At 34.1% G+C, this 24,099-nt stretch overlaps 2 protein-coding genes and 1 pseudogene across 3 annotated transcripts; 2 read left to right on the forward strand and 1 right to left on the reverse strand.

Annotated features, from left to right (window-relative positions):
- Window positions 1-6,660: 6,660 nt before the first annotated feature.
- On the forward strand, window positions 6,661-12,048 carry LOC108211896 (protein argonaute 4). Of its 2 annotated transcripts, XM_017383609.2 has the most exons (22): window positions 6,661-6,816; window positions 6,957-7,162; window positions 7,249-7,473; window positions 7,543-7,619; window positions 7,702-7,799; window positions 7,872-7,969; window positions 8,080-8,251; window positions 8,352-8,459; window positions 8,536-8,643; window positions 8,769-8,831; window positions 8,904-9,017; window positions 9,108-9,273; window positions 9,354-9,466; window positions 9,573-9,710; window positions 10,124-10,254; window positions 10,370-10,435; window positions 10,622-10,685; window positions 10,762-10,873; window positions 10,959-11,032; window positions 11,307-11,401; window positions 11,496-11,527; window positions 11,641-12,048. In XM_017383609.2, exons 1-22 carry the CDS (start codon window positions 6,664-6,666, stop codon window positions 11,799-11,801), a joined length of 2,574 nt encoding a protein of 857 aa, XP_017239098.1. In that variant the 5' UTR covers window positions 6,661-6,663; the 3' UTR covers window positions 11,802-12,048. The 2 variants fall into 2 exon arrangements, with proteins under 2 accessions (XP_017239098.1, XP_063944940.1); XM_064088870.1 differs by having other exon boundaries at window positions 7,249-7,619.
- Window positions 12,049-13,812: 1,764 nt separating this feature from the next.
- Window positions 13,813-18,195, reverse strand: LOC108213981 (pentatricopeptide repeat-containing protein At1g63330-like; annotated as a pseudogene).
- Window positions 18,196-20,087: 1,892 nt separating this feature from the next.
- On the forward strand, window positions 20,088-22,661 carry LOC108212013 (subtilisin-like protease SBT3). The gene has a single exon (XM_017383744.2). It carries the CDS (start codon window positions 20,135-20,137, stop codon window positions 22,412-22,414), a length of 2,280 nt encoding a protein of 759 aa, XP_017239233.1. The 5' UTR covers window positions 20,088-20,134; the 3' UTR covers window positions 22,415-22,661.
- Window positions 22,662-24,099: the final 1,438 nt, after the last annotated feature.

Genomic DNA, 24,099 nt, shown 5'->3' on the forward strand with positions numbered 1-24,099 from the left:
CGACGGATTTTTCTGATCTAAGATACTAGAATATGTTGCACTGCTCCATTATGGCTTGGCATTCCACAAGTACAGGTACTTTACTGTTTAAAGCTGATTTCTCCCATAAATTGCCAGTCGCTAATGTAGCTGCTAAAAAAATGTGATGCAGTTGTAAGAGAATGCATGTCTCTTTGTGCAAAACAGCTAAACTAAACAAGGGGAGTCAGGATGAGGGTGATCCGGATACAACCTGGAGATTGCATTCTTACTTTACAACCTATATTAAACAAGCTCACCTGGTTAAAGGGAGGCATGAAGATGTTTTAACTTGAAATAATAAACCTCATTGTTCTTTACAGTCCTGGATGTGTCGCACTTTAACTGGTTACGAAGACAATTGAGTTTGTACGTGCACGGTTGAGAGCTTAAAGTTTTGGTGCTAAGGTTTATACATCCTTTGAGTGACATTACACAAGTTTTACTGTTTTTTACAGTTTATTGATAGATTATTATTTTCCATCAGAGACTATAGAGAACTGACATATAAGAATTACTCTTTGGTCAAGGATAAATGTTTGAGTCTTGACCTATGTATTGTATTTTCTGTTATCCTATCCTATACTATAATGTTTTCATCTAAATTGCATCTTTTCACTCACTTTTGCTTAGTGTATAATGTTGGAGATTTTATTTTATTATTTTGAGCTAAAATGAGCATTGTTCTTTTGGTTTTTCCGATTTGGAGATTAATACTTTGTATATTTCATGAAATATCAAGTTTTTAGTCAAGAATAGATGCTTGACCTGTGTACATTTTGTCATTGAAGAATGTTATGTTTTTGGCAAAATTACATATTTTTCGACTCAACTTTATGTACTTTCTTTAATGTATAATGTGGAAGTTTTGATTTGATTTAATGTAATCTTCAAATAAATATTTTTGTAATTTTAATATAATTGTGAGAGTTTTCTTTATTATATCTTGACTTATAGAAAAATTGCAGAAAAAATAAATATAATATTTTATATATTTTAATTGTAAAACTAAAACAAATTAATAGTATCATATCCGAAATATAAAAAAACATACTCCCTCCGTCCCACAATAAACGTCCTCTTTTTTTCCAAGTTTTTTTCACGCATTTCCAAACTTATAAAAAACATACTTGTAGATATTATTTTTTCATATTTTTTGTTTTGTATAAAAATAGGAAGTTCAAATTTTAATACAAAATAAAAAATACGAGAAAATAATGTCTACAAGTATGTTTTTTATAAGCTTGGAAATGCGTGAAAAAAACTTGAAAAAAAAAGAGGACGTTTATTATGGGATGGAAGGAGTAATAATTAAGAGGATTTTAGCCCGCGTAGCAAAGAATTCGAACATTCACAAGCATATTTAACATGACTCACGTATCTTCGATCAAATAATCGAAAAAACACTTTTTACACAATTTTCCTAATTTTTCCTAACTTGGCCTTAATCCCTTTTTTAAAAATTTGTTATTTCTTTCAAAAAAAAAAATTTGTTATTTCAAATTTCGTTTAGACGTAAATATTAGTTAATAAAACATAAATTCACAAATTTTATAAGATATTTAGAAACAATGACGCCAGCAACCTATCCATTGTTTAATCTATAACACAGTTAATCACATTTATTAAAAAGTAATATGTTTTGTTAAAATACTAAAAATAAAATGTATTACTATATACATATATTTTATAATGTAGAGCATATCACAAACTTAAAATCGATTGCAAAGAATATTAATTTTACAAATTTTTTTTATCTCATTTATACTAGAGTACGACTAATATGTTTCGACAAAATATGATACGAAAAAGTATTAGTAAGCATATTAATCATTAATATCTGATAAATGTTTATTTTTTTTAAATAATAAACTATTCAAAAGTAACGAAGGTCTTAGCAAGCGTAGCGCGACATAATATATTTTGAATTTAACAGTGTTTTATCGAAGCAGTATACACACATGTCTAATTTTTTATCATTTTTAAATTTAACGAAGTTAATAAAATTAATAAATTTTTACGAGGGTCTAAGCACCGCTTGGCATGTCACAAAATTCCTTAAGATTTAACAGTGTTTATCACTGTGATATACACACATATCTAATTCTCTTAAATTTTTTGAATTTAATGAAGTTAATAAAATTAATATATTTTTACGAAGGTCCCCGCACGCGTAGCGCGGGCATTCTTAATGAGCGCAATGCCCATTTAGCTTTTTACCCACGGGTTGTCCATATTTTACCCAATTCGTACTCAAAAAAACCCGTTGCGGATGACCCGTTTTATAAAAATACCCGAAATATAACCGATATACCCAACCCATGTATTAAACTTGCCTTCTTGACGGGCATTGAATGCCAATTTATTCCATTTTCTTCTAATTTCGGCAATTTAACAAAGACAATGGAAAGTGCATGTAATCCGGGATATATGATCTGCTATGTCTGTTTCTTTTCAAAATTCAAATTCAAAGTTTTATATATTTTTATCAAAGAGTAATCTTTGTGGTTTTATGATTTGATTTTGGAAGATAGACTCATCAGATATGGATTCATGATCGCAGCAGGCAATGAATAATCATTCAAGCACAAGTAGCTACCCGAGAAACCTGCGTTTAAAATATTCGAGAGCCTGTATGCTAGGCTACCTGTGAAATCTATTCTAATGTATTGTCTTTGCTGAATGCTAATGTGTAGGTCACAAGAGAAATAAAGAAAGTCAAGTAGAGAGAGCTTCTTCACTGGTATCACCTTAACCATTCCCTGAAATTCATACGACCAACCATGTATTTGCCACTGAGTTGTACTTGAATTAGGAATACCGCGTGTTTGTTTTTTGGACTCACGGTTAGCATAATCTAGCAGGTAGTCGAGAACATGCATCCGGTAATGCGTTAGATTCATTTCTTCAAAGACGCCTGGAAAATATTAAGAAACTTATTCTTTTGTATATTGGAATTATAAATTGTATTTTGGTAGCGTAAATTTTTAGTTTTTTAATATTATACTAGCTTATAGCCCGTGCAAGGCACGAGAGCTTTTTAATTATTTATAAATTTTTTAAATATATTTTAAATGGTGTAAAAAAAATTATTTTATAATAATAAATTAAAATTATATGTATCATGCCAAAGTATTAAATTCTTTCTATCAAATTTTAAATTATTTTAAGTAAAATATGTGACGCCAACTCCTATTAGATTATATAATGTGATTTAAATATTTTTCTAAAAAATTTTATGGTTCGAGATTAAAATTGATAAACACAATTTGTTTTGAATCAAGAAGATGAATCATAAACATGCAATAACATGGTAGAATTTGGATTAAGAAAAAGTTTTTGTAATCGTTCCTCACATAAATCGGGCTTATTAATTTAAAAATATATTAGATAAAAATAATTTTGTGACGGTGCGATTTATATGATTCTACAAATAAAATTGGTAGAAAATATTTATTTTGGATTAAAAAAATCATAAACACATGAAATACAGAATTTGTTTTGAATTCAGGAAAGGATTATAAACATGCAAGTAGATTTCAGTTGTTTTATGAAACAGATGTTATTTTTCTTCTAATCTAACGGTGTTTATTTGTTCAATATACGATCCGATGGATAAAGATAATTTTGTGACGGTGCGATTTATACGATTCTACACTTAAATTTTGTAGGAAATATTTATTTTGGATTAAAAAAACCAAAAACACATGAAACACAGAATTTGTTTTAGATTCAGAAAAGGAATTATAAACATGTAAGTAGATGTCAGTTTCCTTATAGAACAGAATTTAATTTTGTTCTAATCTAACAGTGCTTATTTATTCAATATACGATCCAAGATAAGCTTTTGGACCATAGGACCATGCGACCAAATTATCTCCCTTACGCTTATTATATATAAGTATATAATAAGTATTAGTTTTTTTATTCACTTTCAAATTTAAATTTAATATTATATGCAAACATAACTCAAGTCCAACAAATCAACATAATCAAGAATGATAAGAATCATAATTGTAATTTTCAATTAAATTTTACAATTATGATCCAATTACTAATATTATTCCCTTAAATATTTTATTTTATTACTAATTATATCAAAAATAAAAATGCTATATCAAATATATTATTTAATACCAAAATCTAATATTAAATTTTTATTAAAAGGTAAAAAAAAATTAAGATTGTTCCGACCAATATTTTGTTAGCATTAAATTCCAATTTTCATATAATCGTGTTATATGAGTGATTAAATTCTAAATTTTCACTTACTTTAAAATTTAATTTAATTATAGAAGTCAATAAATATAAAAAATCAAGAATTATAAGATAATATTGTTAAATTTTAAGTAATAACTGTTAGAATTAACATAGAATTTTAGTTATCATATTTAACAAAATTCTTAAAATGAAACTCTCACTTACGTTACAATTAAACTTAAAATTTTGTGCAGACATAACTTAACGTTTGATAACCAGGAATCTAGAATCTAGAATTTTAAAAAAAATACTATAATATATAAAAATTAATAAGTATGATTTAGGTACAAATATTACTTTCACTATATTTTGTTAGCATAAATCTCAATATTTAACGGTGAATACTATATATCCCAAATAACTAATTTTTGATGATTCAGTACCTGTAAATAAACATAATATGCTAAATAAAGATTTAAAATCTAATGTTAATATTGATTTAATTTATTTTCCGACTTTATTTTAATGAAAATTTTAATATTACCCACACGCGAAGCGCGGGCATAATTCCCTAGTTTATGAAATCTATGTTAATAAATATGTAAGAAGAAATCTATATGTATTACTCCCTCTATCCCAAATTAGATGATCTCGTTGACTTTGGACACACAATTTAAAATTCTTGACCCCATAGCTATATGACTTATTTCTAAAATTTTATTTTTACAAATAAAAATTAAAATATGAAATTTTCATTTACAAAAGAAAAAAAATAAAAAATAAATTTCGAAAGTAGACGGTCAATGCTTACGTGTCCAAAGTCAACTAGCTCATTTAATTTGGGATGAAAGTAGTAAAATATTTGTTGATTGATTTGTGTTCGAATTAGTATAGATGCTATATGTTACCATAATTTGATGATACAGCACAAATCAAGCAAATCAAATATTTTAATACATATCGATGGTATACATACATACATACTTGCGCACTATAAATTAGGGGTGTCAAACGGATAAAACGGATACGGATTTGCCCATATCCGTATCCGTATCCGCCTACTTAAAATCGGATCCGGATACGGATACGGATATGCAAATTTTAGAATAATAAGATCCGTATCCTTATCCGGCCGGATATTATCCGGATACGGATAATATCCGTATCCGCTTTTTTAAACATCACCAAAAATCAAATATACATTCTGAGATTAATTAAAAAAACATATTTTGAACCGTTCAACAACAAATGTATACCGAGTCAGAAATTAATAACATACTTTAACAGAAGTTTGGGCATTCAGACCAAATATTTTGAAACAAAATATTAATTTTAACAACTTAAAATCACAAAACAACACTATTCGCAACAATTTTAAAAAGAAAAAGCTTGATGAAGATAGTTCCATTTTCTCCATTTGCAAGATACTTAATGTTTCTTTTTTATTTTAAATATTAATTCTTTTTCAAAATTTATATGATAAAATAAAAAATATAAGTAACTAATAAATTTATATAAGTATTATTATATACATATAATAATAATTTCGGATACGGATATTTTCGGATACGGATACACCTATATCCATATCCGTATCCGCAAACCCCGGATTCGAATACGGATAATATCCGTTTTATTCCGGATACGAATTATATCCGTTTTTTCTCGAATATGGTAACGGATTTTTCGGACGGATATCGGATCTTTCGAATTTTTTTGACAGCCCTACTATAAATAATACACTCCACCTCACAGATGTCTCTGTCTCGGTCCGTTGGCACTTGAATACTATATATTCGAGTTTGCTATTTTTCTTAGGTATCATTCTAGGTCTTGGTCTTGATCATCTTTAACTCTCCTTACTGATGACTTGTGAGTTGTTCTAATATATAGTATTTTTCGATTTTTCCAGAGGTATCATTCTATGTCTTGATATTGATCATCTTTAAAACTCTTTAGTGATGACTTGTGAGTTGTTCTAATATATACTTAGTATTTTTCGATTTTTCCAGTGGTATCATTGGATGTCTCTCTAGTCTTAATTATCTTGTTTATGTTGTTTAGCACGCCACTTTTGCTTTTTTTGGGTGATACTTCTTGCATTTTCTTTATTTTATTCAAGTTTTTTGGTGATATTTGCGTGGTTTTTGTTGTTTCAAATTTGATAATTAGTGATGATTTGTGAGTTTTTGTAGTGTTATAATGTTAATTTTGTTGCAATCCTAGTCAGTGATTTTTGTTGTGTTTAGATTTATTATTGTTTTGAAAAACTCAGTTTGAGATTTTTGTGTTTTCAGTGTGCTTGGGGAGATTTTTGTCTGTGTATAGTATTCTTGCATCTGTTTATATTGCTATGATAGCACTGAAGTGGCTATTACTGTTATAAATCACTTATGTTGTACTTATGTTGTCTATGGAATATTTCTTTTTATGCAGAAAGTGATAATGGCTTCTCCTCATGCACAAGATCGTGAGCCTGCATTGTCAATGACTCGCAGCGGCTTGGCAACGAAAGAAACAAAAGTTCAACTTTATATTTATACTAATCACTTTAAAGTGAATGTGACCAATGTTGATGGGTATTTTTTTAAATACAATGTAAGTATGTTTCTCTCAATCATGGGACTCAGTACAATAGGATAGTGTGCTTCCTGTGTTTTTTCCTCGTTTTTATTTGCCTGACAGTTGTGCATTAAGTGTAAATAGTATGCAGTATCTAAGCATATGTACGTCTCCAGGTTTCAATTTTTTATGAAGACGGTCGTCCACTTAACGATAAAGTTATAAGGAGGAAAGTACTTGATCGTGTTCATGAAACTTACAAGGCCGAGTTTAATGGGAATTTTTTTGCATATGATGGTGAAAAGAGTTTGTTTACTGTTGGAGCTCTTCCAAGCAACAAGCTGGAGTTTACTATTGTTCTTGAGGATATCTCATCCACTAGGTATCCTCTTCTTAAACTTATAACTACGATTTTTTTACATTCAGTGGCTTTGTCCTGACATAATTATTGTCATTAATTCTTTTCAGGACCACTGGAATGAGGAGTCAACATGCTCATGGAAGTCCTAATGAAAGTGACTGGAAAAGAGGGAAACATCCTTATCCATCAAAGACTTACAAGGTGGAGATATCTTATGCTGCAAAGATACCTATGCAGGCCATTGCCAAAACTTTAAGTGTTCAGGACTTAGAGAAATCTCCTGAGGCTCTGAGGGTTCTGGATATTATCCTCAGGCAGCATTTAGTTAAAAAGTACATTATTGTTCCTTATCTTCTGTATGGCTTGTCATTCATGATTGATATTAATACGGAGAGCTGCAGCTGCAGGGGATGCCTCCTTGTTCGTGGATTTCATTCGAGGTTCTGTACCACGCAGGGTGGCTTATCGTTGAATATAGGTATATTTGATTATGTTCCTATATAAGAAATAGCTTAAACATCAGATTATTTTGTTAACTAATTTTGTTTTGTGACTATCAGATGTATCCACCACGAGCGTCATCCGGACTCGGCCTGTTGTTGAGTTCCTTATAGCCCATCAGAATGCCAAGGATCCATTCTCTCTTGACTGGGAAAAGGTAAAACACAGTTCACTACATATTTTGGTTCTATAAATGATCATTTGTGGATTCATGTTTTCCTCTGTGCAGGCCAAAAGAGCGCTAACAAATTTTAAGGTGAGGACCAGTCCAACTAACACAGAGTACAAGATTACTGGACTGAGCGAGAAAATCTGTAAAGAGCTTATGTATTATTCTACTACTTTCAATCTAGCACTTTGTTACATTGTTGATGGTGTTTCGATGCTCTTAAAAATAATTTTCCTGCCAATCTCAGTTTCTATTTGTGATCTTGTAGGTTTTTTTCGAAGCAGAAAGGGAAAAAAGATGAGAATGGAAAGCCACAAATGATTGAAATCACCGTGTATGATTATTTTGTAGACATTCGAAGAATTCCGCTGAGTTACTCTGGTGATTTTCCATGCATTGATGTTGGGAAACCTAATCGACCAACATATATCCCTTTAGAGGTGAATCTTTTCCCCCATTTGTTATTTACCATTTCAGTATATCCCTTCACAGGATGATAATGAATTTCTGACATTATAACTGGCTTCAATTTGTTTGTAGCTTTGTTCAGTAGTCTCTTCGGAAAATTATACAAAATGTAACTCTTCCGGGTCACTGGTGGAAATAACAAGGCTGAAACCAAGAGATAGGATGACAGTTTTAACAAATGTAGTTCTCGTTTATCAACCTTTTGAGAGATAGTTTTGGTGCCGTTTATTATCGACTAATTTCATGGTCTCTGTAGGCTCTTGGAATTAACAACTATGCTGCTGAGCCTTTGCTGCGTGCTTGTGGTGTTTCAATTAGCAATAACTTTACTCCAGTTAAAGGGCGCATTCTTGCAGCACCAAGGGTACACCCTCCCCCCTTATCATATACTTTTATCGGTATCTTTGACTATGGTTTTTTTTAGAAGGTATATAGTTTTGTGAGTTAATGGATCTTGATGAGGAGAACTCGGGGTATATATTATTACAGCTGAAAGCAGGATGTGGAGATGACATTTTTCCCTGCAACGGGCGCTGGAATTTCAGCAACAAGGTGTGGTTTCCGTAGAGTTCTAAAGGTTTATATGTGCCAAAAAACTTAAGAGTTTGATGTGTGTGTGACCAGAAACTCGTGGAGCCCACAACCATAAATGATTGGGCTGTTGTTAACTTTTCTGCGCAATGCGAAATTGATTCTCTTATAAATGAACTCATCAAATGTGGAGAAGAGAAAGGAATTGTAAGTACAATTCTTTAATTAAATCTGCCATTTATTTAAATGTAAAGTGCTAATGTTAAATGCATTCTTCTTTATTATTTTTTCTAATAGAACATTGCTCGTCCTGTAAACGTGTTTGAGGAGAGTTCAGAGCACAGGCGTTCACCTCCTCTTGTTAGAGTTGAGATGATGTGTAAATTGTTATTCTCGAAGATTGAACAAAAGCCACAGTTTCTCCTCTGTTTACTTCCCGAGAGGAAGAATTCCCCTCTTTATGGTTTGCCTGTGCCTTGTAATTTGTTTATATTTTCGACTGATTTTTCAAATTTGCTAATCCATCCTGTATTGTTCTGCAAGGTCACTGGAAAAGGAAGAATCTGATTGAGTATGGAGTTGTTACACAGTGCATTGCTCCAGCAAAAGTCAATGGTCGATACTTGACAAATGTGCTTCTCAAAATCAATGCAAAGGTTTTCTTTGTTGCTGGATTACGGTTGTGATATTCTGATACAATCATTTTTGCCCTTACACACTTATGAGTTAATTTTCTGACATTTTACTTCATTGTCTTGGCAGCTTGGTGGTTTAAACTCAAAGTTATCAATTGAGCATTCTCCTAGCAATCCATTGGAATCAAAGATACCGACGCTCATTCTTGGGATGAGCGTTTTCAATGGATCTCCTGGGAAGTCTGGTGTTCCATCCATTGCCGCGGTTAATCACTTCTTTTAATTATTTGCTATCTTTTTTCCATCTTTAAGTAATTCTATTATTCTAGGGAAAGTATTATTTTAGAATTCTGTATTGTTGTGCAGAGGCGGATCTTAGAAGGGGCAAGAGGGGGCAACTGACCCCCCTTAATTTTTTTGTTTGTTAATATTATACATATTTTTAGGTTGTAAAATTGAAATTGACCCCCCTTAATTTTTTTGTGACCCCTTTTAAATTTTTTTACAAAATAATTGACCCCCCTTAACTTTATAGTCAGATCCGCCACTGTTGTTGTGCACTATTTGATTCAACATTTGTGGGCAGTCTAGGATCTTATTCACCGACAGTTTGAAATTATATGTCGGGTTTAAATAATTATCATTTTATCTAATTTTCTTAAATAAATATTTGCATAGGTCGTCAGTTCAAGGTGTTGGCCACTGTTCTCAAAGTATAGGGCATGTGTCCGTACTCAGTCCCCGAAGGTTGCAACGATTGAGTCTTTGTTTCAGAAAGTTTCTGACAAAAAAGATGATGGGATTATAAGGTGGATTTAAATTTTGATTTTATTATGTGTTTTACTATTGTGTACAATCCATTATGTGATTGGAGGTAATGCCAGCATTGAATAAATTAGTGATATAGCTTCTTCATAATTGCAGGGAACTTTTGATGGATTTCTACACAAGTTCGGGAAGCAAGAAACCTGATCAAATCATTATATTTAGGTACTTTTTATTTCATCAGGATATCTTGTTGTTTATTTCATTGATTGAATAATTGTCCCCGATTTATTTATCTAGCTTCGATATAATTTACTTTAAATGTAAAAGATTTGTCTTTAACTTTTAAAAACATGCCAAGTAGGTTGTGATGAATTCAAATAATAGTTTCTTTCTCACTATAATGATTAGGGACGGTGTCAGCGAATCTCAGTTTAACCAGGTTCTTAATGTTGAACTGAATCAAATCATCGAGGTATGTGTACTAATATTCAATTATTTGATCTGTATTTTATTCTTTTTGAAACGGGTCTTCTAAAATATATTCGCAGGCCTGTAAGTTCTGGGATGCGAATTGGTCCCCGCAGTTTGTTGTTATTATCGCACAGAAGAATCATCATACAAGGTTTTTTCGGCCTGAATCTACTGAGCATGTTCACCCTGGTAAAATGGTCAAGATTGTTAAATATCTCCATAGGCTTTAATATCATGGTTTGTTGCATAAAACGCTAATTCTCTCTCTGTGCAGGAACTGTAATTGACAATACGATCTGTCGTGGACAGAACAGTGATTTTTACCTGTGCTCTCATGCTGGTATAACTGTGAGTATTTTTACTTGTTACTTGAATGTCTGATATATTTTATGCCATCATTGCATTAATTTTCTTGTGATATATTTTGTCATTCCCTCACGCCGTGTATGCCGACTTGCTCCCAATACTGGTTTCAATTGTTTTTAAATTGTAGTTTAATGATTCTCCTAAACGTCAGATGCATGAGTATATCTTATTCTCTTTACTATAATTATGTCATTTGGCTTTATTTTCTGTGTACACTCTTCGTGTTGCGTCTTAACATTATTTTTCATGTCAATAGGGCATTACAAGGCCAACCCATTATCATGTTCTGTTGGACCAAGTTGGTTTTTCCCCAGATGATCTACAAGAATTTGTTCATTCACTTTCTTATGTGTAAGTGACTAAGTGTTTCTTATGAGTTAATTTAGCTGTTAATTAAGTCTATGTAGGAGATCAATAACATCCAAGTAATATGTGGTAATTTCAGGTACCAGAGCAGCACAACTGCTATCTCTGTGGGTATGTACTTATAACATATTAACCCTGTGCATTCACTTTCTCAATTTGTATTTAAACGCAATGTTTGGTTTATTTTCATTCCAGTACTGATGTTGATTTTCTCTTTGTTCCAGTTGCTCCAATATCTTACGCTCACTCGGCAGCTACTCAGATGGCGAAGTTCATGCCTGGAATTTCTTCTAGCCATGGTGTGATCAATACTGCTGGATCTGTTCCAATCCCCCAGTTGCCGCGTTTGCATGAGGATGTGTGCAACTCAATGTTCTTTGTCTAAGACCGGAGAATGTTTAAACTCTTGAAAGCCTTGTGTATATACTATCGTCAGTCTAGTTCGCTAATGAGTAATGAGTGTCGGGGAGTGTTAACAACTTGGAATCATTCATATGCTTTTGGACAGCAAGCCAGTATTGCTTTACTTTCTGCTGCTTGTTATGCAAATATGGCTGCTGAACTCGCTATGCTGAATAATTTTGGTTATTGACTGACAACTTTAAAAATGCGCATATTTTGATCTTCTAGTATGTTTCTGTGCATGTTTGTGCATATATATTTACTCGGTTAAAATTACTCAATTTGTTCAGTGGCATTTCACTTACCTGTTATTCCTGTTATTATATATTTGCATATTTGTAAGCTTATTGTCCTGATTAATAGCTATGGAATAAGTGAAGTATCCTATGTATTTCATTTATCTGGCATACTTACAATCACTTGGCCGATTGAAGATAAAGGCTTAGAGCCGTTTAGAGCTGATACATAAACGCTGTTGCTGGTATCATAATATTTGTGGTTCCCTATCCTGGAATCGTTATTACCCCGAATCAGGGACTTGATGTGATCAAGTACGCACAAACAACTTCAAAACCATCAGCAACCATCGCGTTCCAACAAACATTTGTTGGCACAAAACCTGCACCTGCAGTTGCTGCATACACTACAAGAGGCCCTGCAGCTAGTAATCTGAGTATTTTAAAGCCAGACATTATGGCACCCGGGACATTAGTCTTAGCGTCATGGATTCCAAATGCTCCTGCATCCAGTATTTCCCCTAACATACAATTGTCTAGCAATTTCAATGCAGTTTCAGGAACATCAATGGCATGTCCTCATGCCTCTGGCCTCGCAGCTTCAACACTATCATAGTGGTTACCTAAATCACTAGCACAATCTCAAATCTAATCTCAAATCTATTAGCCATTACCTATTTTTAAGTGACCCCTAGCCATTACCTATTTAATATTTATCAATAAAATAATCATCTCTCTCCTTTATTTGTCATTTTCCCTCCTTTTCCTCTTCTCTCACTCAAATTTATTACTAAAATAATCTTAGGAGAACAAATATAGAGATTGCTATTGATGTTGACACTAAAAATAGATTACCTAAATCACTAAAACTCATTAAGATTTATTATTTTATATTATTAATAAGTAATGAGTCTCCCAATTAGTTGAGATTGCGACTTCAGGGACTTACCACCTTAATAGGTTCAATTTAACTGGTAAGCACGAAAGTAGGTAGTCTGTCATGTTTGATGGATACAAGTGTGCTAATAGTTTTTCAGATTAGTGAGGTGCGTGAAAGCTGTCCGAACCCTTGAGAGTGGGCTTGAGAATTCCTGATATTCTTTACTTACTTAAATGCCTTCAATCGTTCAGTCATTTTTCAACTATTACAGGGCTATTAGTTATGGTCACAGAGATGACCATTTGGTGGGTGTTGGCACCTCTTGTTGGCATTTTTCCGAAATGCTATAGGAAGTTTTTTTGAAAAAAATTGGAAACAAATATATGAGTTATAGGGTCCATTTTTAAACATTCCCCACCCACTTGTCCAAGTACGATTCCCGTTATCTATTCTGCGAACGCAAGACTGTGGGCTCGCCCGTTGTTATAACTTCACGGACATGAAGGAGAAAAACATGCTCACAGGATTTTAGTAACTCTTGCTTTTACACCAGGGGGAGGTTTTTCAAGGGTCAAGGATACAGACAAATTTGGCCTTATCACTTAAAATTTGAAGCCAACTATCCATGAACGCTTGTTCCTGATGAATATGGTCAATCTATTAGCAGGTATGAAGTTGAAGCTCCAGAGCTCCAAGGAAATAAATTTCCTTGGCAAGTATCAAAACAAAGGCAAACTCTAAACGCGGAAACAGGAACATCGGGTTATCAAGTTAACAGGCCTTGTGCGAAATAATGCGGAAATGTGCGACTCGTGTTTGTGGATTACCAGAAGTTGTAAACTGGTTGCGAATAAACAGATCAAGTTTAGACCTAAGAGTGTCAAAAAATTACTTTGGGAATTATATTCAAACAGCAGGGGCCACAACCACTGCTGGAAATCTACTCTGCAAATAATTACGAGTGGGAAACTCTGTAGTTGAACATAGCTGTAGTTGAACACGATAATAAGGTTATAAGCCACTTTGTGCCAATTTGTTGGAACATGGAACATGATAATATCAAACAGGAAGCATAAACAAAAATGAGGGCCTAGGGGATGGACTTTAGTTATCCAGCATTTGATGTAGAGACCTTCGGATCTATTTGACTGATCTTCTCAAGTCAAGAATGTGCTCGAGCTGTCAGCGTGATCATTTTTCTGCACAATATCAAGCAGGAAGCATAAACATACAAGGGACTATACAGATTAGAAAGAAAATATTGCGCAAACATTAAAAGTTTCACCTAACAAACCGAAACTTAATTTTCCACATTAAATTATTAGAACCAGAGAAATACAAGATTATTCAAAAAGCCGGCTTTCTTTCCAAGTCGAATAGCCTAAATATCACTGTTTTGTCTCTGCCAAAGCCACATGGATGAAAACAAGGAGAACAAGAGAAAAGCATAAACCACAGAAAACAATAATTTTGCGAACACTCTATAACACAAATCTCTGGATAATCGACGCAGACTCTCGCTTCCTAGTATTCTATAACATATACACCACAATTTAGTTTTACGACATTTTTAATAGCGATCAAATCAAAAGTATCAGTATATAGAAATCCCAATAATACTTCCATTATATAAAACTAAAACCTGTTATATGATAGCTGTTCAATTAAACCTTATTCCATTTCCTAGTACGCTTTAAAGCATGAAAATCTCAGCAACATGTCATAACTCATAAGCTGTAAGCTCCTTGTGATTCAACAAGCAACCTTCATACTTCATTTTATGTTCCAACTTGTTATCTCGTGTAATACCCTAGACAACAAAAGTTGCGAAACAGTCATTTCATCAGTCAATCTGATAGTGCCGGAAGATTCACAGAAGTGACTTTTGCTAATCCGGCATGCAGTTGATTTTATCCTTACAGTCTGGATCGAAATTATAATATATCCAGCACTTTTTTTTGTATCAAACGGGATATCCTTGAGAATTGAGATAGAATAATATTTTCCCAACTTTCCATGCCAATCACAGCAAATTTAACTACAATAACCCGTTAGCTAAATGTGATGTGCCAATTGAAATTTAGAAAACTGGAGATAATGTGTTAACTCCAACCATGTTGACCCCTTAGGTAAATTTTTACAAATCTCTGTTTTGTTCTCTATATTAGTGCATCTCCAGGAGCCAACTTAGCATAATGGAGTTAAACAGCAGGGAAAAGCTAGCAAGCGGAAGGGGGGAGACATAAAGGAAGTGTAAGAAAAAAGTAGGCATTATCCATTCATTTAAGAGTTTTTGTTATTTTAATTAGCGGAGCCTGACCCTCTCTAACGCTCAAATCTCTATATAAATTCTCTTTTGAACTCCAAATAAAATATACTTTTAATACTTTTAATTGCTTTTACCTTTAATTAGCGGAGACTGTCCTTAATACATATAGAAGAGATAGTATTACAGTCTCTAATCCATTATCTATTACCTCTAAATAAACTGATGGTACCCCTTAAGTTGGTAATAGATATAATTCTTTACTCAGCAAAACATATTACTATAGCAGATAACTTAAAGAAGTTAGGAGATGATACTAAATAACAATGAACCATAGATTTCAGTACCTAATTGCAAAAACCATTGGCAGAAAGCAAGAACGACGGGGTCTTGTTCTTCCTGTTCTTCTTTATGTAATAGGTCTACTACCATGGATGTGGTAGATGCATCCTCTGAGAATTTGTGAGCTCTCATGTTCTCAGTCAGTACAACTGCTTCTTCGTATCTTTTATTGAAAAGACTGCCACGGATGATCGTGTTGTAAGTCACATCGTCATGCAAACAACCGCTAGTTTCCATTTCAGAAAGTAATATCTTTGCTTCCTCAAACAACCCTTCTTGACAAAATCCTTGAAGCATTGCAGTGTATATCTTCACGTCGGGCTGCAAACCTCTCGAAGCAAGCTTATCAAAAATATTTCTGGCCTCATCAATTTTTCTGTTCTTGCAGAGACCATCGATGAGGATAGGGGTGGCAATTTCGGGTAATGGGTCGGGTTCGTGTCGGGTTGTCTTACCTGGTCCAGTTTTTGGGTCAATTCGAACCCGACCCGAACCCGAAATGGGTCGAAAATCTCAACCCGAACCCGACCTGTTAAGTACCCGATTGACCCGAAAATGACCCGTTTTGACCCGAAATTTATTAAAAATTAATTATTTTAATTATATTTAATTATAATATATTAATAATATATTAATAATAATTTAATAAGATTATATGTGACAAAAATATTCTTAATATTATATAAATATATCATAAATATATGTAATTTTAAAATATAAATATATATAATTAATATAATATATTTATATATATATATTTCGGGTCGGGTTCGGGTACACTGGGTCAACCCGAACCCGACCCGAGTTTTTCGGGTAAAAAACTACCCGACCCGAAATGTAAAAACCCCGACCCTAATTCGTATTTTTTCGAGTCGGGTTCGTGTCGGGTTTCGGGTCGGGTCTGATTTTGCCACTCCTAGATGAGGATATTATATATTTGAATATCATGAACTATACCTTTGCATTCCATCATTCGAAAGACGGAAATTGCTTCGTCCATGTATCGGTTCTTGAAAAGGCCATCCAACAAAATTCGATATGTTACGATATCTGGTTAATTACCCTTTTTAAGCATTTCATGGAAAAGGTTGTGCACCTCAGCAGGTCTACCCATCCGAAAGAGACCATGTATGATGGTGCAGTAGGTTTGAACATTGGGTTTTAAACCTTCAACAGGCATTTGTCTGAGGAGATTGAAGGCTTTGTCTACTTCCAGCCTCTTACAATAGCCATTTATCAGAATGTTATAGCTACAACAATTTGGCGCTATCCCATTATTCCTCATGGTATTCAGCACCTCTAGTGCCCTGTCCATTTTGCCTGTTAAACAAAATCCATCCATTAGTGTGCTGTAGGTTATTACATTAGGAGGTACACTTTTTTCGATCATAATTTCAATCACATCTTGAGAATCTTTTGTCCTCCCTTCTTTGCAGTATGCATCAACTAATATATTATAGGTGTGCAAATTAGGAGGGATCTTCTGAACACCCATCTCCCTTAACAACGGGTCAATGTCCTCCCATCGGCCAGAGCTGCAAAGACCTTGAAATAGCGTGCTATAGGTTATAACGTTAGGTGATATGCCTTTTTCGATCATTTCAGACAAAAGATCTAATGCATGATCAACTCGTCTCTCTTTGCACAAAGAATCAATAATCGAGGTATAAGTTACAGTATCTGGTCTGCAACCTAACTTCTCCATCTTTCTTAACAACTTGAGCGCCATGGAGGTATTTGAAGTTTTGCACAGACCATCAATGATGGTGTTATACATAACTGCATTGGGCTGAATTTCCCGAAATCTGATAAGCTTCGAAAACAAACGCTCAGCCTCCAAAGGCCTTTCTTGAGATAGAAGGCCCTTGATGAGAGTGCTGTAGGTCACAACATCGGGGACAAGACCGCGTTTAGTAATTCCAGCAAGCAACGAAAAGGCATAATCAAGTGTATTCAAGTGACAACAGGAATGGATGGTGGTATTAAAGGTAACAATATCAACAGGAATGCTTAAAACACGGAATTCTCTGAACATAGAGACAGCGACAGAGTACTCTTCCATTCGAACGAGGGCGGTTAACAGTTGTGTGAAATGCAGCACAGAAAGCCTAGATTTCAGAAGGAGCATTTTATCGAACACAAGAAGAGCATCGTTGAGTTTATCAAAACCAACCTTAGATTTATGATAGAGTAACTGTTTTAGTTCGGGATGAGTGGTGAATGGAGAAGGAATAAAGGGGGCTTTGGGTTGTGAATCAGGGTTAGGTATAGTAGAGAAAAGAAGAAAATGAGAATGGACTAAAAGAGAAGGGGTGCTTACAGTTTGAGGCCTTGACATGAATGAAGTGAGAGCATGAAATCGAGTGGTTGGTGGTGTTTGAGCTCTTGTTTTGAAGAAAATGGCAGACATGGCTACAATGCGCAGAAATGAGAGATCCAGGAATTGAAATGGAACTCTTTTACCACCTGGGCCTGGAGTAGGTAAATCACTGTGGGGCCGTTTGGCTCGACTTAAAAGAAGTGACTTATTGCTTAAAATAAAGAAGTGGATTAAAAGTGAAAAATTGATTTAGACTTAAAAGTTATTACAAGTGTTTGGATACCGTGACTTATAAGTTCTTATAAGTTATTTAAGTGTTTGGATAACTGAACTTATAAGTTAGTATAGTTGTGTAATTTTGTAATATAAATTGTTTTATTTAAAAATAAATTATAATAATACAAAACCTTCTATTATTAATAGACAAAATATTTCATAAATAAAAAATATAAGAACTATGCATTAAAAATATAAACACTATGCATTAGAAGAAAAAATTCTACTTTCTGTTAATTAAAGAAGAAGCAAGAAGAATTAAAGAAAAAGAGTTGCAGCAGAAGATCGGCGACGAAGAGAAGGAAAAGGAAGTGTTTGTAATAAGCTGGAGTTAAAAAAGAAGCTGGGTTTTGAAGCTTTTTCTTGGAGCTTCTTTAGCTGAAAATAAGCGCTCTTTACGATTTGCCAAACAGCCGATTTATAAGTGAAGGGGGCTTTTTGGGCTTTTAAGCCCGTAAGCTCAATCCCCAAACACCCACTGTGTCTGTATGCTCGCTGCTCTAGCCTCTGTCCTCTATGTTTTACCACATTTTGTTTGTACTACCTGTTTACTAGCTGGCTGCTAGTGCTGGCTTTCATCTTCCAAAAATATCACACCTACATCTTCTTTCTCATTTAATTGTATACGTTTCGATACGTATTTTTTTAAATTTTAATTTAGAAAAAAAAAATTAAAAATAACTTAGACAACTATACTTTACAGAAGCATTAAAGTCCGTGCCGCGTCCCTTTCTACGATGTATACTACGGGACGGACGAAGGGAGTACTCCTTTGGTTTTTTTTATACAACACATATCAACATGTTTTTGACGGGGTCTAAAAAATATTATTTTTCAAAATTATCTTTTTAATAAAAATAAATAAAATATGATTTAATTTGGGAAAAGAAAATTTTATAATAAAAATTTTAAGAACCCATTGAAATATAGGAAAAAGTCAAATATCATATTAAAAATATAAAAGAAGTGTAAGTATATATTGTGCCCGCATGTATACATGTATAGGACCGTTTTATTGTATTTTGCTATGTGCATGTTTGTAGACGGCTTGTTTTAAAATCACTTTTAATTTTTCTAAAAATATATTTTTTAAATTATTTGTTCGGTTAATTAATTCAATTATGAGTCTGATACTCTTAAATACATATCTACTTAATTTAGGTGGGTATAAATGTTTTTTTAATATAAATACAGGCGGCGATTATGTAATATGAAAAATTTGTTCAAATAATTACAAAATTATTATTAATTTATACTGATTGCTAGTATAACTCATTTGCACTTAGAAACATGTTTCTTTTAATTTAATTATACTGGGTCAATCTATCCCAGAGGGCCACAATCAGAAAATATTGTTGCAGCCAACAATAATACTAGGAAAAAGAATTGACATTCATAATATTTCCATCAGACCAAATAAATAAATATCTTATCAAAACACTTCAAAAGAAGTTTAGAGTTTTTAAAAAAACAATTAAAAATATTTTGGCCCTAAGAAATTTTCGTGCCTATATAATTTTTTTTTTTTTTTTTGAAACCAAGTGCCTATATAATTTTTAAAATTTTGTTTACAGGAAAGGAATATATGCCCCCTGAATATTTATATTTTTAGGTGCTAACATAAGCGGCTTGGCCTGGGCTCCTGGCCTGATATTCATTCATAAACATGAATGAACATCAGTAATGTCTACCTTGTAATAAGTAATAACTACAAATCTGTCTTGTATCCCAGCTCTGCATCTACAGACTACATGTATATTACAAAGTTGATCTTAGCCTCTAACTTTTGGCACCATGTGAATTTCATTTGCCTTTGTATTATTCTCAGAATGTAGGATAAAAATCATTGGTTTGTTAAGACAAAGAGCAAAAAACAACAATCAATGATAATCCCAATAGCTGAAGCTTGCCTGTCAGTCTTGTTTCCATAACTAATTAAACTATAAATTCCTAGGAAGGCAGATTGGTTTCACTATCCAAACTGTGTTGAGCAAAGATGGGGTTTGTGAATGGAGTTTGCTGTGTCCTGTTATTTGCATGGTTGGCCTTTCAAGCCATCTTAGTTTCCGGAAATGAGAGGTCTACTTACATTGTTCACATGGACAAATCATTGATGCCAGAGGCTTTTGCTAGCCATGACATTTGGTATTCTGCCACCATAGACTCTGTCAAGTCCCAAAATCATGAATCTTCGCCATTTCTTCTCTATACTTATGATCATGCATTTCATGGTTTTTCTGCGTCGCTAAGTATAGATGAATTGGAATTGTTGAAGAAGTCTCCGGGGTTTGTCTCAGCTTATGGTGATAAGAAGGCCACAGTTGATACCACGCATACATATGAATTCCTTTCGCTTAATCCACTGACAGGCTTATGGCCGGCTTCAGATTATGGGAAGGATGTTATTATTGGTGTCATTGACACGGGTATTTGGCCTGAGAGTGAAAGCTTTAAGGATGATGGAATGTCTGAGATTCCTTCTAGATGGAAGGGGACTTGTGAAGAGGGACAAGAGTTCAATGCTTCAAATTGTAACTTGAAGCTGATTGGAGCTAGATACTTTAACAAGGGCCTCCGTGCTTCAAATCCTAATATAACCATTAGCATGAACTCTGCTAGAGACACTGAAGGACATGGAACACATACTTCATCTACAGCTGGTGGAAACTATGTCGAAGAGGCATCATATTTTGGCTATGCATCAGGAACTGCACGAGGGATGGCTCCGAGAGCAAGATTGGCCATGTACAAGGTTCTTTGGGATGAGGGAGGATTTGCTTCAGATATTCTTGCTGGTATGGATCAGGCTGTTGCTGATGGTGTTGATATCATATCAATTTCCCTCGGCTATGATGGTATGCCTTTGTATGAAGATCCTATTGCTATCGGTTCATTTGGCGCCATGGAAAAAGGCGTGCTTGTTTCTGCTTCAGCAGGTAATGATGGCCCTGGACTTGGATATTTGCATAATGGTATTCCATGGGCCTTAACAGTTGCAGCAGGCTCGATTGATCGAACACTAGGTGGGAGCTTAGTTCTTGGAAATGGATTAAGCCTCAGAGGCTGGACCATGTTCCCTGCAAACGCCTACGTGGAAGATGTCCCTCTTTTCTACAACAAAACCATCTCTACTTGTGATTCAATTGATCACTTAGCAGAGGTTCCAAGTAGCGCCATCATCATCTGCGAAAATAAACTTTCCTCAGTTGCTGATATGTTGTCTTTTGTTGCCAACTCAAACGCTGTTGCTGGTATCATAATATCTGATGATCAGTCAGTATATGAGTTTAATGATTTTCCCTATCCTGGAATCGTTATTACACCGAATCAGGGACTTGATGTGATCAAGTACGCACAAACAACGCCAAAACCATCCGCTAGCATCGCGTTCCAACAAACATTTGTTGGCACAAAACCTGCACCTGCGGTTGCTGCATACACTTCAAGAGGCCCTGCAGCTAGTAATCCGAGTATTTTAAAGCCAGACATTATGGCACCCGGGACATTAGTCTTAGCGTCATGGATTCCAAATGCTCCTGCATCTAGTATTTCCCCTAACATACAATTGTCTAGCAATTTCAATGCAGTTTCAGGAACATCAATGGCATGTCCTCATGCCTCTGGCCTTGCAGCTCTTCTTAAAGGCGCGCACCCTGAATGGAGCCCTGCAGCCATTCGTTCAGCAATGATGACCACCGCAAACCCCCTAGACAATTCTCATCAACAAATTCGAGACATAGGCACAGATTTTGAAATTGCCACTCCCCTGGCAATGGGAGCTGGTCAGGTTGATCCTAACTGCGCCCTCAATCCAGGGCTTGTCTACGATGCCACAACCGATGACTACATCAATTTCCTCTGCTCAATGAATTTCACAATGACTCAAATCTATACCATCACAAGAACCAATATTAGTTGCTCAAGCCCATCTTCTGATCTAAATTACCCGTCCTTTATCAGCTTGTATAACAGTACTCTGGCTACTGGTGGAATAACAACGGTACAATATTATTCAAGGACCGTCACAAATGTGGGAGACGGTGCAGCAACGTACAAGGCTAAAGTGTCCGCGCCAAAGGGCTCAGTTGTGACAGTTTCACCAGATACACTAGTATTCAGCAAAATGTACGAGAAATTAAGTTACTCCATAGCAATAGCTTTTACAGGTGACAAGAACGGAACTGTGACATTTGGCTCACTCACTTGGATTGACGAGAACTCAAAATACAGTGTCAGGAGTCCGATCGTGATATCACCTATGGTAGACGCATGGTAATAAGAAACGAGTAGTACTGCATGCACAAAATTGGGTGTCGGTTACACTTGGTCTCATCTGCATTATCAATTTATCATGCTTTGTTAAATAAGAAAAGTCACAGTTCAGTTAACTTGAGGTGCAACTTATTAAGTTACATTCTGTACTAGGATGTTTTTCATCCCAAAACCAGGAGGCACCAGTACCTATTAGCTCATAAAGATTCAGGGGAACAATAAAAGAAATTTAAGAAATAAGAAATTAATAACCTGGACGACTTGGGTTATATTAAGCATGAAACAAGTCAATTTAAGCTGCCAATTTTAGTCATATCTTGCTCTTCCATGCAACTGAAAGGGTGTCAAGACTTGCCAATTTCAGTTAATTAATTATTAAGCTGACTCAGCCTGTATACTTAAACAAGATATAAGATGTGCGTCTAGGACCTTTTTAAATATTTTAAATTTAGATATATATTTTTAAATTTAAGAACTTCAAAATTTCAAATTTTAAATACATAGAATATGCAACATAAATATGACTTGAAGTTTAAAACAGTACTAATAATTACTTTGATTGTTTTTGGTACTTAAATTTGAGGACCCACCGTGTTTCACTATTTCCATCCATGTTCACAGGTGGTTCCTTCCATGCAATTGCGTTCGGTCTCACATTGAGTACTTTACGGCTTTTCCTACCAACTTTTCTCCATTATTTTTCGCAGACCCACCAACTGCAGTCCACCAACTCTAACACCACATATTTAAACATAAAAATCAGACTTTTAAGTGGTACTCTCTGCGTCCAATTTTAGTTGTCATATTTCTATTTTTATTGGTCAAATTGACTAATTTTTGATTAAAAATTATAAGTCACTCTTTCATTATTTTTAAAAACTAAAAATTACATCTTAAAGTAGATTAAAAGTTATTTCCGGTGATATATTTTTTTTATTTTTTTACTTAATAAAATATTAATAAATTTAAGTTAAATTTTGGTCAATTAGACCGGCACAAACCCAAAGGTGACAATTAAAAAAGGACGAAGGGAGTATAAGATGATCAAATCTATCTTGACTCTTCATCCCAAGTCTTACTTTGTAATTGGTTGGAACTTGGAAGTAGCAAAGACTGAATCCACTTCATCCCTGCAAGCCTGCACGTCTGCAATCACAAGTAAAAGACATTTAAATAATGACATAGAGCCTTGATTTATGTGATAAACTGAGAGTTTAAAATATCCGTTTAGGTAATGTCATTTATTCTTGATTTTTTGGAGTTAACGGATCTATATTAACAGCGCTTAACGAGTGCCATCTTATTAAAAGACGGAAGTAAACTTCAACCGCTATTACATTATTTTTAAAGTTTGGGCATCTTTTTACAATTTTTGTAAAACTCCGGCCACCCCTTGTCATTTACTCCATAAATTATATTAACAGGGGCATATTCGATTGGGATTTTAATAGATTCTTTTTAGTCTATGGATTTTAATGGATTGTATGGGATTTTGATTTTATGCGGATTCCTAATAAAATGTCGCAGAGTTGATAGGATTTAGGTACAATGCTTCAAAATTCCATTGATTTTGGTGGGATTTCAAAAAACTTAAAATATACAGAATAATGCCACAAAATCCATCATTTTATGAAATGAAAAAAAAATCCAACAGCATTTGAATACCATCAGATTTTAATGGATTTTAAA

The sequence above is a fragment of the Daucus carota genome, chromosome 3 (genome assembly GCF_001625215.2).
Source record: "Daucus carota subsp. sativus chromosome 3, DH1 v3.0, whole genome shotgun sequence".
Taxonomy (NCBI): Eukaryota; Viridiplantae; Streptophyta; class Magnoliopsida; order Apiales; family Apiaceae; genus Daucus; species Daucus carota.

Bases quoted from the DNA above. Each gene is read 5' to 3' on its own strand.
- LOC108211896 (XM_064088870.1), top strand. From the start codon at position 6,664: ATGGCTTCTCCTCATGCACAAGATCGTGAGCCTGCATTGTCAATGACT. The intron at 8,832-8,903 runs GTGTGGTTTCCG...GTGTGTGACCAG, and splicing joins GCTGGAATTTCAGCAACAAG to AAACTCGTGGAGCCCACAAC. The intron at 10,436-10,621 runs GTACTTTTTATT...TATAATGATTAG, and splicing joins GATCAAATCATTATATTTAG to GGACGGTGTCAGCGAATCTC.
- LOC108212013 (XM_017383744.2), top strand. From the start codon at position 20,135: ATGGGGTTTGTGAATGGAGTTTGCTGTGTCCTGTTATTTGCATGGTTG.